The sequence below is a fragment of the Zalophus californianus genome, chromosome 1 (genome assembly GCF_009762305.2).
Source record: "Zalophus californianus isolate mZalCal1 chromosome 1, mZalCal1.pri.v2, whole genome shotgun sequence".
NCBI lineage: Eukaryota > Metazoa > Chordata > Mammalia > Carnivora > Otariidae > Zalophus > Zalophus californianus.
The window spans coordinates 10,255,322-10,272,177 of record NC_045595.1 but is presented as its reverse complement, the minus strand read 5'-3'; the positions used below and the strand labels follow the sequence as shown (position 1 = coordinate 10,272,177).

General features: G+C 40.7%; 1 protein-coding gene across 2 annotated transcripts in view; it reads left to right on the top strand.

Moving 5' to 3' along the window:
* ADGRE3 (adhesion G protein-coupled receptor E3) overlaps positions 1–16,856 on the top strand; it is a 48,132-nt gene that overhangs the window by 7,492 nt on the left and 23,784 nt on the right. The window contains exons 4-7 of one of the 2 annotated variants that reach the window (XM_027582309.2): positions 2,912–3,067; positions 7,156–7,226; positions 13,400–13,583; positions 16,030–16,149. In XM_027582309.2, coding sequence (XP_027438110.2) covers positions 2,912–3,067; positions 7,156–7,226; positions 13,400–13,583; positions 16,030–16,149 — 531 coding nt within the window. The remainder of the gene's footprint in view (positions 1–2,911; positions 3,068–7,155; positions 7,227–13,399; positions 13,584–16,029; positions 16,150–16,856) is intronic. The other variant, XM_027582310.2, reaches the window with a different exon arrangement.

The window sequence follows — 16,856 nt, the reverse complement described above, 5'->3', positions numbered from 1 at the left end:
AGGGGGACAGCATAGGGATCATGGGGAGACAACTGCCAAAAATGTGCACTGCTAAAAAAAATCTACCAACTCCACCCTCATCAAGAAATTAATGCTTTCATGAAATCAGCATTTCCCCTTTATTTTTTTTTAAGAGAGAGCAAGCATGAGTGGAGGGTGGAGGTAGGGGCAGAGGGAGAGAGAGAATCCCAAGCAAGCTCCGTGCCCAGCAGAGGCTCGATCTCACAACCCTGAGATCATGATCTGAGCTGAAACCAAGAGTACAATGCTTAACTGACTGAGCGACCCAACCGTCCCATCATTTCCCTTTATTTATTTGGAAGTCCTAATATACTTTTCCACCCCATTCATGGCTACCTTCTCTTAACTTCATAATCAGACATGTCTTTCTCCACTATTATTTTTTTAAACTCATCATTTATTTCCCCTCCCAAGATGTACTGTTTTCCCCATCATTTCATGTGAAGGGGATGAGAGTACCCTCACTGTGATGAGCACTGAGTAACATATAGAATTGTTGAATCACCATATTACCCACCTGGAAATAATATAACACAGTATGTTAATTATACTGGCATTTTTTTTAAAAAGATGCTTCATTTCACCCTCACTTCCCCTCCCCCAGTAAAGAGATGAGATCTTTAAAATACTGTAATTTCACCCCCACCCCATCTCCCCTGCCACACCCCCCATGATTTTAACTTTATCTCAAAGTTCACTGCTCACCTCTGCTTCCTCTTACCTTCATTTCCCCCTTTGTTGAGCTTTCTGTACTTCCTAGTTTCATACTTGTTAATTTGTTTGTTCGGAGCACTTTCTCTCACATGCTTTCTTCAAACTGGTCCACATAGCTAATGTCTCTCTCCATGAATGCATCATCTCACATCTCTTTGGCTCTAAAGAGTGGGTTCAATCCTGCCTCGGTGGGGGGGACATTTCGTTCCATCCTCTTCTCCAGGTGATCAGTGAATATCCCAGCGATCACAGAATCAACTGTCTTCAAGCTTACAGGGTTGCAGACAAAACTTCCAACACCAGTCTGAGTCTCATCCCTTTGTAGTGACTTCTGTCTCAGGCTTAGGTCTCTTGCAGATGCCCCAGGAAGAACATCCTTACTTTTCATTGGCTAGGGGTGCAATGTGAAAGCTGGAAGGAGGCTGGAGGGGGGAGTGCCTGGGAGGTGGGAACAAGACGGCCTCCTCCAAATAGAATGGTTGTTGAGTGGGCAACCGAGAGCATCTGCTCTATTATATCACAATCTGAAAATTCCCAACTTCATATTTGCCATACCAGATTGGGAAGTCACACATCTTCACTACCCACCTGACATTTGTAAAGGGGCTCAGGCCTGGAGACACATTGACTTAATCAAGACATTCTAACTCAGTTAGTTAATCTAGCAGGTGTATTACTCTGCTTAGGCTGCTATGACAAAACACCACAGACCGGGTGGCTTAAACAACAGAAATTTATTTTCTCCACAGTTCTGGAAGCTAGGAAGCCCATGGTCAAGGTTCTGGCAGTTCCACTTTCTCAGGAGGCCTCTCTTCCTGGCTTGAAGATGCCTGTCTTCTTGCTGTATCTTCACATGGTCTTTCCTCACTCTGTGCACAGAGTGGTCAGGCAGGTGGAGAAGCTCTCTTGTCTCTTCTACAGACACTAATCCTAACAGATCAAGGTCCCATTCTTATGACCTCATTTAACCTCGGTTACATCCTTAGAGGCCCCATTTCTAAATACAGCCACACTGGAAGTTAGGGTTTCAACACGTTGAATTGAGGGGACATACATACAGTTCATGACAACAGACATAGTCAGTTTCCCACTTATATGCTCTCAGCACTTGACATTCTTTTGCACACCAAGTCTAAGGCTCTCTCTGGCTACTGGAGACCACTCAGTTCATGCTCAGGACAGGTGGAAGTACTGGAGAGTTAACTATCCCTGCAAGCATTTCTCTGCCAATGAATGATAAGATTTGGCAGATAGAAGCATTGTCAATAATGGCCAAATTATGGAAAGAGCCCAAACGTCCATCAACTGTGAATGGATATATATGCAATGGAATATTACTCAGCCATCAAAAAGAATGAAATCTTGCCATCTGCAATGACATGGATGGAGCTAGAATATATTATGCTAAGCAAAATAAGTCAGTCAGAAAAAAACAAATACCATATGATTTCACTCATGTGGAATTTAAGAAACAAAACTGAGGAGCATAGGGGAAGGGGGGAAAAAGAGAGAGGGAGGCACACCATAAGAGACTCTTAACTACAGAGAACAAATTGAGGGTTGCTGGAGGGGGGTGGGTGGGGGATGGGCTAGATGGGTGATGGGGATTGAGGAGGACATTTGTTGTAATGAGCACTGGGTGTTGTATGTAACTGATGAATCACTAAATACTATTCCCAAAACCAATATTACACTATGTGTTAACCAACTACAATTTAAATAAAAACTTAAAAGAAAAAAAGATTTGGCAGATAAATACCCCAGCCCCCTCACCCCTCAGAGTCACTCTGCAGCGTGTGCTCTACACTGCCTCCCAGAGGGTTCCAGAGGAATTGAGGACACGATGGAATTGTGGGAATTGCCCACAATGGAAACTTCCCTCTTTACTTTCTGCTTGGCCTTCCCTGTCTCATTTCACCACTTCCCTTCCAGTGTTTTCTGGGATCACCTCCCACATAAAGTACTTGAACATGAATTCTTGTCTCAGTGTCTGCTTCTCAGAGAATCCAACCAAAGTCAAAGAGAAAAGGGAAGAACAAAGACAACCCACTACCTTAACTAAGTTGTCCTGGAAAGCCAGAACAGATTGGGTGGAAAGGGTATAGCCTTTGGCACATATTAGAAGTTCCATAAGTCTTCATCAAATTAATGGCCAAATTGCTCTTTTGTGTTCCAGATATTGATGAATGTAAACCACCCATTAGTATATATTGTGGAGCAAATGCTGCATGTCAGAATGTCGATGGAGGTTTCCACTGTCACTGTAATCCTGGATACAAACTCCTCTCTGGGGGTACTCAATTCCAGAATTCCAGTGAAAACACTTGTCAAAGTAAGGAAATTCTTGTCTTCTTGTCTCCCTTCTTATTTTTCATTGAGTCTAATGCCAGAAAATATATATATATATTTGTGTGTGTGTGTGTGTGTGTGTGTGTGTGTGTGTGTGTGTGTGTGTGGTGAAGCTAGTACATGTTTCCATTTTCTGGAGGTAAATGAATGATGGAAAGAGGAGACCAAAGGAAAGAAGGGAGTTTAGAGAAATAATGAGGTTAATAAGACAAGTGGACTTTGGAAATGGGGGTGACAATGTGCTGATTGAGATATGATTCTTTGAATTGCAAAGAGAAGCACACTCAGGCTAACTTAAACAGAAAAGATGAGTTTATGATAAGGATGCATGGATGTGTCTTGGAACTCAAGAACAAGAACAGAGCAGAGCTTCTGGAATGAACTGAAATGGAGACTTCACACTGTCAAGACACCCCAGGCTCTGAAGCTCTTTGGGTCTACTCCTTTCTTCTTTTTCATTGCAAAATGGCTTTCTCTGCCTTCTTAGCCCACAGGACAGGAAATATGGCCACCAACAAGTCCAAATTTTACCATTGTTAATGATCAAACCACCAAAGAGAGATCAACTGACTCCCTTTTGGACCTAAGTGTAAATACTTTGGAAATGTACCAATTAGTCCAGTTTGAGTTATATGCCCACCCTTGGATCTGTGTCCAGGGGGAGGCACCATCTTGTATAAGCATGAGCACTCTCTTGGAAGCCACATAGTTAGGGAAATCTATGCACAAGAAATATGGGAGATGTAACTGGGAGACACAAGGCGAAGATGGTGTGGTAGGAACATCCTGAGCTCACCTCCTCCCTTGAACACACCAAGGTTGCAACTACATATAGAGCAAATCTCTCTGAGAGTGACATGAAGACTAACAGAGCATCTCTTCCACAGCTAAAGATAGAGATAAAGCCACATCAAGAAGGGTAAGAGAGGGCACCTGGGTGGCTCAGTTGGTTAAGCAACTGCCTTTGGCTCGGGTCATGATCCTGGAGTTCTGGGATCGAGTCCCACATCGGGCTCCCTGCTCAGCAGGGAGTCTGCCTCTCCCTCTGACCCTCTTCCCTCTCGTGCTCTCTATCTCTCATTCTCTCTCTCAAATAAATAAATAAAATCTTTAAAAAAAAAAAAAAGAAGGGTAGGAGAAGCAAAGAGATGGTCAGATCAGGAACCAAAACCCCTAGTGTGGCAACAAGCTGGAGGAACATTACAAGTGCAATGGTTCTCCCTGAGCAGCAAGGAGTTCAAGCTCTCACTCACCGGGGACTTGCACCAGGAAGGCAAGCCCCCATAATGTCTGGTTTTGAAAATCAATAGGGCATATCTATCAATAATTACTTTAAATGTAAGTGCTCCAATCAAAAGACATAGGGTAGTTGAATGGATTAAAAAAAAAAAGATCCATCTATGTGCTGCCTACAAGAGACTCACTTCAGACCTAAAGACATATACAGATTGAAAGTGAGGGATGGACAAAGGTATTCAAGCAAATGTAAACAAACAAGCAAACAAAATCTAGGGTAGTGATACTTATATGAGACAAAATAAACTTTGGAACAAAGACTGTCATTACATAATGATAAAGGGATCAACCCAACAAAAGAATATAACAATTGCAAATATCTATGCACCCAACATAGGAGCATCTAAATATATAAAGCAAACATTAACAAACATAAAGGGAGAAACTGACAGTAATACAATAATAGTTGGGCGCTTTATTTTTTTTAAGATTTTTTTATTTATTCATTCGAGACACAGAGATACAGAGAGAGAGAGAACATGAGCAGGGGGAGAAACAGAGGGAGGGGAAGAAGCAGGCCCCCTGCTGAGCAGGGAGCCTGATGCGGGGCTCGATACCAAGACCCTGGGATCATGACCCAGGCTGAAGGCAGATGCTTAACCATCTGAACCACCCAGGAACCCCATAGTTGGGCACTTTAATACTCCACTTACATCAATGGATATATCATCCAGACTGAAAATCAATAAGCAAATAGTGGCTTTATGTAATCTCTGCACCCAACATGAGGCTTGAATCATGACCCTGAGATCAAGAATCACATGCTCTACCGACGGAGCCAGACAGGAGCCTCTGACCTAAAATCTTTGCGACATAGTAAAAGCAGTTCTAAGAAGGAAGTTTATAGTAATACAGGCCTACCTCAAGAGACAAGAAAAATCTCAAACAATAAAACCTTACACCTAAAGGAATAGAAAAAAAAAATAAGAACAAAGCCCAAAGTTAGTAGAAGGAAGGAAATAATAAAGATCAGAGCAGAAATAAATTAAACAGAGACCAAAAAAAAAAAAAAAAGCAATAGAAAAAAGTTAATGAAACAAGAGTGGGTTCTCTGAAAAGATAAACAAGTAATAAACCTGTAGCCAGGCTCATCAAGAAAAAAAGAAATTAATTAATTCATTAAATCAGCAGATACACCTCACAGGGTATATACCCCAGAGGGCTGTTGCAAAGATTAACTGAGGCATAAATGAAACACTACCATACAGGGCACTTAAGACAGTGTCTACAAATGTTTGCTAATGTGATTCACATTTCATCTGATTCTCCAAAATATATATATATAGACTCCCTCTCCTTGGGCAGAAGACATGAATAGACATTTCTCCAAAGACATACAATGGTCAACAGACACATGAAAAAATGCTCACCATCACTCAGCATCAGGGAAATACAAATCAAAACCTCAATGAGATACCACCTCACACCAGTCAGAATGGCTAAAATTAACAAGTCAGGAAAAGAAAGATGTTGGCGGGGATGCAGAGAAAGGGGAACCCTCTCACACTATTGGTGGGAATGCAAGCTGGTGCAGCCACTCTGGAAAACATTAGGGAGGTTCCTCAAAAGTTGAAAATAGAGCTACCTTATGACCCAGCAATTGCACTACTGGGTATTTACCCCAAAGGTACAAATGTAATGATCTGAAGGGGCACTTGCACCCCAATGTTTATAGCAGCAATGTCCACAATAACCAAACTATGGAAAGAGCCTAGATGTCCATCAACAGATGAATGGATAAAGAAGATGTGGTATATATATATACAATGGAATATTATGTAGCCATCAAAAAATGAAATCTTGCCATTTGCAATTATGTGGATGGAGCTAGAGGGTATTATCTAAGCAAAATAAGTCAGTCAGAGAAAGACAATTATCATATGATCTCACTGATATGTGGAATTTAAGAAACAAGGCAGAGGATCATAGGGGAAGGGAGGAAAAATTGAAACAAGACTAAACCAGAGAGAGAGACAAACCATAAGGGACTCTTAATCTCAGGAAACAAACTGAGGGTTGCTGGAGTGGAGGGGGGTGGGAGGGATGGGTGGCTGGGTGATGGACACTGGGGAAGGTATGTGCTATGGTGAGCACTGTCAATTGTGTAAGACTGATGAATCACAGACCTGTACCCCTGAAACAAATAATACATTATATGTTAATAAAAAATAAAATAAAATGTTTTAAGTGGTTAAAAAAAAGAATATGAGTTCAAAAGAAAAAAAAGGACAAACAAAAACCAGACTCTTCAGGCGCCTGGGTGGCTCAGTTGGTTAGGTGGCTGGCTTCAGCTCAGGTCGTGATCCCAGGGTCCTGGGATCAAGCCCCACCTCAGGCTCCCTGCTCAAGGGTGAGCCTGCTTCTCCCTCTGCCTGCTGCTCTGCCTACTTGTGCCCTCTCTCTCTGTGTCAAATAAATACATAAAATCTTTAAAAAAACAAAAACAAAAAACAGACTCTTAACTATAGAGAACAAACCGGTGGTTGCCAGAGGGGAGGTGAGTTGGGGGTGTGTGTGGAATAGGTGATGAGGATGAGGAGTACACTTATCCTGATGAGCACTAAGTAATGTACAGAATTGTTGAATCACTATATTGGACACCTGAAACTAATAGAATACTGTATGTTAATGATACTGGAATTTTAAAATTAATAAATAAAAAATTTTTAAATAAAAATTAGAGCATGAGTTCAACCCCTCTTTTCACCTTCCTGTCTACCTCTCCACCCTTTTACTCTCGGTTCCAACAGTAACTTCCCTTGATGTTTTTTACAGAAACCACTTCCTCAGCAACAACCAAAGGCATGGAGGATGTGAGCAGAAGCCCAGTCCCTGAACCCAGCCAGGTAACAAATGTTTACAAACCCCAAAATTAGCAGGTGGATGTGGATACTATATATTATATGTCTACTATGCACTGTATATCATCTATGTACCATAAATGTGTGATATGTCATATACATTATATATTATATGTTATGGTATGTACTATATGTTAATATAATGGTTTTTAATTATAGTACAATAGAAATTAATTATAACACAATAGTACAATGTTATGTATAATTTATATGATGTATAACTGAAATATATAAATATATCACCATCTATCACTATATGTATATTGCTATATATCTCACGGTAGAGATAGAGTGTGTATGTACATATGGGTGTGTGTGTGTGTGCACACACACATGTGTGTGCACATGCACGTGTGTGTGTATACTGCCCCCTAAAGATAGGATCGATCCAGACCAAGAAAGACAGACTAAGTGAAACTGTATTAGGGTATGCTGAGCTGCTACAACAAAGAGGCCCAAATACCCAACAGCTTTAAAAAGATGGATCTTTATTAATTTCTGAGTTAATGGTCCAGGCTGGTGAAAGGACTCTGCTCCATGAGGCCATTAAGGGTACTCACATTCTTCCCATACTGCTGCTCCACCATCCCCTGGCATCTTGTCCTCAATGACATGACCAAAACTGGGTTGCTGCAATGTGGTGTTTGTACCAGTGGATAGAGGGGAGATGAGTCCAGGGCAATTTGTCTAGAGCACAAAGTGAAGACGGGAGAGTGGAGAAAAAGGATACATCTACTCACTTGATTATATGCTAATGAAGTTGTGATAATTTCCTTGGAGATCTGTCTTAAAGCAACCACCCAGAAATTGAAGGTATCACGGCCAAAACTAGCTGCAAGGGAAGCTAGGACAATGTGGTCTGTATATGGGGAACATGGTCCAGGAAAAATTTTAAGGAATTCATTCAATTAGTAAAAGGAAGGGGGAGAGGAATGGATATTGTAGGCAGTTACAAGAGACAGACCAAGAATGTGCCTGTTAAAACAGAGGAGCATAGAGGAAGGGAGGGAAAAATAGAATGGGACAAAATCAGAGAGGGAGATAAACCATAAGAGACTCTTAACCAAACTGAGGGTTGCTGGAGGGGTGGGGGCTGGAAGGATGGGGTAACTGGGTGATGATCATTAAGGACGGCATGTGATGCAATGAGCACTGGGTGTTGTATGCAACTGATGAATCACTAAATTCTACCTCTGAAACTAATAATACACTATATGTTAATTAACTGAATTTAAATAAAATTGAATTAAATTTAAAAAAAAAGAAAGTGCCTGTTAGGTAGTAATCACTTAGTGTCTGTAAACTGACTCTGAATGTTAACAGAGAGAATGACCCATGTCTCCAAGAACCTAAAGTCTAGCAGAATGGGCTCATCCCTTCCTCTCCCTACTCCCCACCCTCACCCTGCTCTACTCCAGAGGGACAATTCACATCTTGCCCTCCAAGTTCCAGGCCTCCAAGTACATGCTGTTCTCTCTGCCTGAAACTCTGTTCCCAGTTCCTCACCTGGCTGGCGTCCTTCTACCCTTCTCTGCTCAAGACTCAATTCAGGTTTCACATCCCCCTGGATGACCTCCTTAAACCCTTCCATATGAGTTTATACCATGTTCTTCCCCATGTTCTTCTGTGGAGGTTAGAAGTGTAGACAGAGGTTCAAATCACAGCACCACAGTGACAAGTAACATGGGCAAAATGACAAAACCCTCTGTATTAGTCAGGGTTCTCCAGAGGAACAGAACCAATAAGAGACATAGATAAAAGAGATTTGTTATAAAGAATTCATTCATGCAATTATGGAGGCTGACATGTCCCAAGTTCTGCAGTAAACAAGCTAGAGATCTAGGAGAACCAATGGTGTCATTCCAGTTCAACTCCAGAGACCTGAGACCATGGAGAGCTGATGTTTCAGGCAAGCCTGAACAAAAAAAAAAAACAGTGTCCCAGCTCAAGGCACTCAATCAGTCAGGCATTCAGGCAGGAAATAATTCCCTCTTACTCAGACATCTTGTTCTGTTCAGGCCCTCCACTGATTGGATGAGGCCCACTAAAATTGGGAAGGGCAATCTGCTTTACTCCATCTACCCATTCAAATGTTCATTTCATCCAGACACACTCTCACAGACACACCCAGAATCATGCTTGACCAAATATATCTGGGTACCCGCTGGCTCAGCCAAGCTGACACATAAAATTAACCATCACATTCTGCAGGATTGATTTACTCACCTGTAAGATGGGGGTCATCATGTCACCTACCTCCTTGGAAGGATGGGAAGATTAGATGAAATACTATATGTAGAGTACTTAGCACAGTGCCTGGTCCAGAGTACACCTTCCATCCAGGTTATCCATTGTTACCTCTGGTGAACTCAACATTTCCATGATGTGTCATCACCACCTAGACAGTGAGCTTCTTGAGGGCAGGAATCAGCCCAAGCCCACACTGGGAGTTCAACAAGTGTTCGTGGAAGTCATGAACAAATAATCATGTAATTAACAGGAACATTTCATTATGAAGTTTCATTGCCCATTTCCTCAAAATTTTAAACATAATATTCCCATATGACCCAGCAATTCCACTCCTAGGAATATACCCAAGAGAATTAAAAGCAGAGGCTCAAACAGATACTTGCACGCCCATGTTCCTAGCAGCACTGTTCACGGTAGCCAAAAGGAAGAAAGAAACCAGATGTCCATCAATAGATGAATGGATTTGTTTTAAAGTAGTATATACATACAGTGGAATATTATTCAGTCATAAAAAGGAATAAAGTTCTGATTCATGTTACAACATGGATAAACCTTGAAACCATCATGCTGGGTGCAAGAAACCAGACACAAAGGTCACACAATGTAGGATTCCATTTCTATGACATGTCCGGAACAGGCAAATCCACAGAAACAGAAAGCAGATTAGTGGTTGCCAGAGTCCAGGAGAAGGGAAAATGGGAAGTGATCACTTAATGGGTTTTATCTCAGGATGATGGAAATGTTCTGGAACTACATAGAGGTGGTGGTTGCACACCATCATGCATATACTAAATTGCTACTTCGTTGTACACTTTAAAAGGGTGCATTTCATGTTGTGTGAAGTTCACCGCAATTAACAAATGCTTTGCCAGGAAAAGGTACAAAGCCTTCATGCTGGATCAGACACTACAATAGTGGTAGCATGGAGGACATTAGGAGAAGGAAGGGAAAAATGAAGGGGGTGGAATCAAAGGGTGAGATGAACCATGAGAGACTATGGAATTTGAGAAACAAACAGGGTTTTAGAGGGGAAGGGGGTGGGGGGATGGGATAGCCCAGTGATGGGTATTAAGGAGAGCACATATTGCATGGAGCACTGGGTGTTATATGCAAACAATGAATCATGGAACACTACATCAAAAACTAATGATGTATTGTATGGTGACTAACATAACATAATAAAATAAAATAATAAATGAATAAAAATAAAAATAAAAAATACAATACACACCAATTCTGAAGGGCAAATGCTTTGGTCTCTACTCTGTACGAATGAGTTTAAACCAGGATGATTTCAGCTGTGATTTAGAGAACAAAGGTGTGTTTTCTATATTGGGCAGGAATGGGAGGCTGCTTGTAAACTAGCAAATTCAGCTCAGAATTTCCACAAAGACTCAGACCGAAAGAGCAAAACCTTGAAAAGATTTATTTGAACCCTGGCTCTGAATGTTTCTCCAGCCTTTTTGATATATCACTCTGCTTATAACTCTTTTGTGCAATAGTATTTTCCTCCCAAGAGCATTCATGCAGCCCATGAACACTTACTGAGCATCTACATTTGCCAAGGACTGTTCTAGGTACCATTTTGTGAGCAAGGCAAAGTCCCTATCCTATCCAGTACTTTGTTGTCTAGTACTTTAACATACAGGCATACCTCATGTCATTGTGCTTCATTTTATTGTACTTGCATTGCAATTTTTACAAATTGAAGGTTTAGGGAACCCCGCATGGAACAAGTCTATTGGTGACATTTTTCCAACAGCGTTTGCTCACTTCATGTCTCTGTGGCACATTCTGATAATTCTCACAGTATTTCAAACTTTTTCATTATTATCATATTGGTTGTGGTGATCTGTGATCAGTGATTATGACCTGCTGAAAGCTCAGGTGAGCATTAGCATTTCTTAGCAATAAAGTGTTTTTTAGTTAAGGTTTGCGCATTGCTTATTTAGATTGACTGATTGATTGATTGATTGGCTTTTTCTAATTTTTTATTTTAAGTCCAGTTAGTTAACATACAGTCTTATATTAGTTTTAGGTATACAATATAGTGACTCAACACTCCCACACATCATCTGGTGCTCATGGGTGAAATAGGTGATGGGGATTAAGGAGTGCACCTGTCGTGATGAGCACCAGGTGATGTAAGGTTTGTACGTTTTTTAGACAGAATGTTGTTGCACACTTAAAAGACTACAGTATAGTGTAAACAAAACTTTTATATGTTCTGGGAAACCAAAAACCTTATTTGAATAGCTTTACCGTGATATTCACTTTATTGCGGGAGTCTGGAACCAAACCTACGGTACCTCTGAAGTCTGTCTGTGCCCACAAATCCCCTCAGGATCTTGTTAAAGTGCAAATTTGGACTCAGTCCCCCAAGAGGCTGCATTCCAAACAGGCGGCCAGGTGATGCTCATGCTGCCACCCCAAAGACCACACTTTAAGTACAAGGATGTGGGGGTTCGCATAAAAATCTTCTTTCAAATCACCTGTATTACAATTAGATTACGCCTATATTTATAAAACTTCACCTTGGCTCTCCATTCTTCTCCCCTCTGGTTCATCACTTTGCTTTACTTCATAGATAAATTTCTTGACTTAAAAAGTCCAGTTAGAATGTCTTTTGTGCTATAACTCTACTTTGCATTTTTTCAGCTTTGGCACCATTGACACCTGAGCTTGGGTCACTTTCTGGAGAGGGTGGGGGAGGCACGGTCCTGTGCATTATAAGGTGTTGAGCAGCATCCCTGGCCCCCACCCACTAGATACCAGTAGCATCCCTCAGTGCGGGGGATGTCTCCAGACATTACCAAATGGCCCCAAGGGGTCAAAATCGCCCAAATGGAGAACCACTGGTCTATTTCTGGCAACCTTACCACTTCCCTGTTGGTAAAAGATGTTCATAATAACTAACCCTCATCTGGTGTGTACCAGGCACAGACACTGTTCTAAAGAGGTAGCATCTCTTAATTCATTTAATAATTCCAAATACTCTATGGGGTCCTTTTATTGTCCCTATCCTAATATGGGAAAACTGAGGCACAGAGCAATTGGGTGATTTTTCCAAGTTCACACAGCCGGTCAATGGTGGATCAAGATTGAAACCGGGTCAGCTGGCTCCAGAAGCTGCTTTCTTGTGCTTTCTACTTTCCCTCAGGGTGTGGGATCTATCAGATTGGATTTGTATTCTTTTTTTTTTATTTTTTTATTGTTATGTTAATCACCATATATTACATCATTTGTTTTGGTGTACTGTTCCATGATTCATTGTTTGTTCATAACACCCAGTGCTCCATGCAGAACGTGCCCTCCTCAATACCCATCACCAGGCTAACCCATCCCCCTACCCTCCTCCCCTCTAGAACCCTCAGTTTGTTTTTCAGAGTCCATCATCTCTCATGGTTCATCTCCCCCTCTGACTTACTCCCCTTCATTCTTCCTCTCCTGCTATCTTCTTCTTTTTCTTTTTTCTTAAAATATGTTGCGTTATTTGTTTCAGAAGTACAGATCTGTGATTCAACAGTCTTACACAATTCACAGCGCTCACCGTAGCACATATCTTCCCCAATGTCCATCACCCAGCCACCCCATCCCTCCCACCCCCGACCACTCCAGCAACCCTCAGTTTGTTCCTGAGATTAAGAATTCTTCATATCAGTGAGGTCATATGATACATGTCTTTCTCTGATTGACTTATTTCACTCAGCATAACACCCTCCAGTTCCATCCACGTCATTGCAAATGGCAAGATCTCATTCCTTTTGATGGCTGCATAATATTCCATTGTGTATATATACCACATCTTCTTTATCCATTCATCTGTCGATGGACATCTTGGCTCTTTCCACAGTTTGGCTATTGTGGACATTGCTGCAATAGTATTCTTATTCTTTGTATCTTCAAAGCTGCAACATGTTGTTGAGATATTCGAGTCACTGCTCACTAATAACACTCTACCGGGAGCGGGAGAGAAGAGCAAAGTCGCATCTTGGGCTACAAATGTTCTCCAGACTGTGGAATCAAATGCTCTAGAAACTGCCTTGAAATTCCCGGAGCAAAAAATCCAGAAAATCCACAACAGTACTGTGGGTAAGAAGAGGATATGGCCTGATGCACACAGGGGATTCTTTCGTTGTAAGCTGGAGTCTGGGTTACACAATTAGAAAAATAAATATCCTGCCTGGGTCCATTTATACAGACTTCTAGAAAATGCAAGTTAATCTATAGTGATGGGTGGAGGGGGGAGGAGGGAGAAAATTCGAGGAGACTGTTGGGTATGAAAGACATGTTCAGTACCTTGATTATGGTGTTGGTTTCACAGGAATATGGCATATACACAGGTATATATACTCAATAAAACTCATCAAATTGTACACTCTATTATGTGCAATTTATTACACATTAATCACAGCTCCATAGACCTGTTCAAAAAAAAGAAAGAAAGGGGGCGCCTCGGTGGCTTGGTTGGTTAAGCAGCTGCTTTTGGTTCAGGTCATGATCTTGGGGTCCTGAGATCAAGTCCTGTGTCAGTCTCCCCCTGCTCGTGCTCTCTCTGCTCTCTCACTCACTTGCTCTCACTCTCTCTCAAATAAATAAGTAAAATCTTCTAAAAACAAAAAGAAAGAAAGAAAAGATTGCCAATGGTTTCCAGTCCTGAGTCTGGGATTTTGGATTCAAAGTAGTTTTTTGGGTTTTTGTTTTTGTTTTTTTAATCCAAAGCCTAATACCTACTGGCACATATCACAGTTCCATCCCAGAAGGAACATCTTACTTCTGGGACTTACTTACTTTAACATCTTTAATAAAGATATTAAAACATATCTTTTAAATAAAAATACCTTTATCATACTTGTCATACATATTCATAATGTAACCACGTGATGAGATATTATGGTAAATAGTTTGATCTTCATAATCATTTCACTATTTTAAAAAACAAAAATAAATAAATATCATTACAAAGCCAGGTATTAAATTTAAAAAAAAAGAAAAAAGAAAAAAACATATAGACAAAACTAAATTTAGAACAGCCAAATATGCCCACAACCCAATCTTCCTATCCTATAACCATGTAGATGCATGTCTGATGCAGATGCATATTTGCTGTGTATGTGATGTTGTACATACAATTTTCACACATTACATCGCCAACATCTCTCCATGTAAATTATATACATCATCAGTCCCTATATTATTGTCTTCAATGGTTTATCAAATTGCATTGTATATAATTTATTTATACTGTATGTTTATTTATACTGTATTTATTTCCCTATTCTGGGAAATGTAGGTTGTTGCCAAACAACTCCGTGAACAGACCATTGAAAATTTATCTGTGTATATTTGTTTGATATTTTCTTAGGATAAATTCATAGAGGAAGAATTGTCAGGTCAAGGAGAAAAGAAACATTTTATAGACTTTGATACATATCACTATATTGGCCTCCAGAAATGCTGTTTGCTGTGCCTTTATTCGGCCCAGGGATATCAAAGGATCGGTGTATGCCTAACTAATCATTTTGCTTTACCAATTTGTATGATAAGATAGTTTACATTCTATAAAAATAATAATAAATTTTTATAAATTTTTAAATATAAAATAGAATCCCATGCCTAACCTTCTTGGGAAACTGGAATCAGGACTTATTCATTAATTTATTCATTCATTTCATTCATTCATTTCATTCAAAATTAAACCATTTTTCAGATTACAATAGCTCTCATCTTTCCTGATCTGGCCAGGTCCTAACTGATGGGGCAGACCAATGCCCTCCCCTCATTGGGTTTCACTCCCCTCATCTGTGAATGGACAGACACAGCAGGAACCCGACTGTACCTATCACCCAGTTTCAACAGTTTCAAACTCACAACCAGCCTCCAGCCGTCTGCTAATATTTAAGTTAAATATTTTCATGAGCTTGTTTCTTGATGGCAATTCTCCTGTGACTTCATTTTCATTGGAAGCATGGTTCCCTGTTATAGAGATAAGCTGTCAATTATTAAATCAATTCCTCCTTGTTGAACATTTAGATCATTTCCTATTTTTCACACTATCATCTCTGCTGCTGAAAACTGTCTTGTAGCTAAATCTACCCTCCCGTCCATGATTGTTTTCTGAGAATTAATTCCTAGAAACAGAATTGTTGCTTCAAAGATGATTGCTAGAGGGGGCGCCTGGGTGGCTCAGTCAGTTGAGCCTACCACTCTTGACTTCGGTTCAAGTCATGTTCTCAGGGTCGTGCTTAAGATTCTCTCCCCGCCCCTGCCCCTCCCCCTGCTCATACTCTCTCTCTCAATAAGTAAATAAATAAAATATTTTTTAAAAAAAAGATGATTGCTCGAGAACTTTAGTTAAGAACTTGTTTCAGGAGTTAGGGTCTTACCTCGTTTGGATAAGGGTCCCTCATGGGGCTATTTGACAATGTACAGTGCCTGGCACATCCTAGACATTCAGTAAACGTAACCTGTCCATGTTGCTATGCACATTTTTAAAGCTTATAATAATGGCAAACTTGATTGTTGTTTTTCTCACCAGCTATTGAAACTCGAGTTGTTACAGACAATTGCTCTGAAGAAGGAAAGATCTTCAGCTTGAACACCCACATGAACTCAGTGAACATCCACTGCAATGATGTTGTGCAAGAAAACATACAAGGTACATATGGTGGCTGTATTCAGAACCTCTAAGACACACAGATCAGTATCATTGTATGAGTCACAAGGAAAGTCGCCAACAGGCTCCTTCCTAATGGGTTTGTTACCCTAAGACTGTGTCATTTGAGTCTTTTCCTTAAAAAATCTTCCCAAAGTGAAGGCTTTCTATTCTTCAGCATGGAAGACACTTCTTTGCAATTTGGGGGCAGTTCTGTCCTGGTCTCAGTTGAGGTTCACCCAAACGCAGTCCCCGAGAAAAGTGTAAGTTTATTTGGGAGGTGATTCCAGGAAGCATCAGTCAGTGTATTAGTCAGGGTTTCCCAGAGAAACAGAATCAATATGGTGTGGGGGGCAGGGGGATAGAGAGAGAGAGAAACAGAGATAGAGATTTTAAGAAATTAGCTCCTGTGATTCTGGATGGTAGCAAGTCTAAAATCTAGCCAGCAGGCTGGAGACCCAGGAAAGAGTTGATGTAACTGCAGACAAAGACAGGCTAGAGGCAGAATTCCCTCTTATTTGGGAGAAGAGAGTCTTTTTCTTAAGGCCTTCAACTGATTGGAGGAGGCCCACCCACATGGTGGAGGGTAATCTGCTTTACTCAAAGTCTATTGATTTAAATGTTACTCTCGTCTTAAAAAAAATGCCTTTACAGCGACACCCTGACTCTTGTTTGACCCAATATCTGGGTAGTATGGCCTAGCCACATTG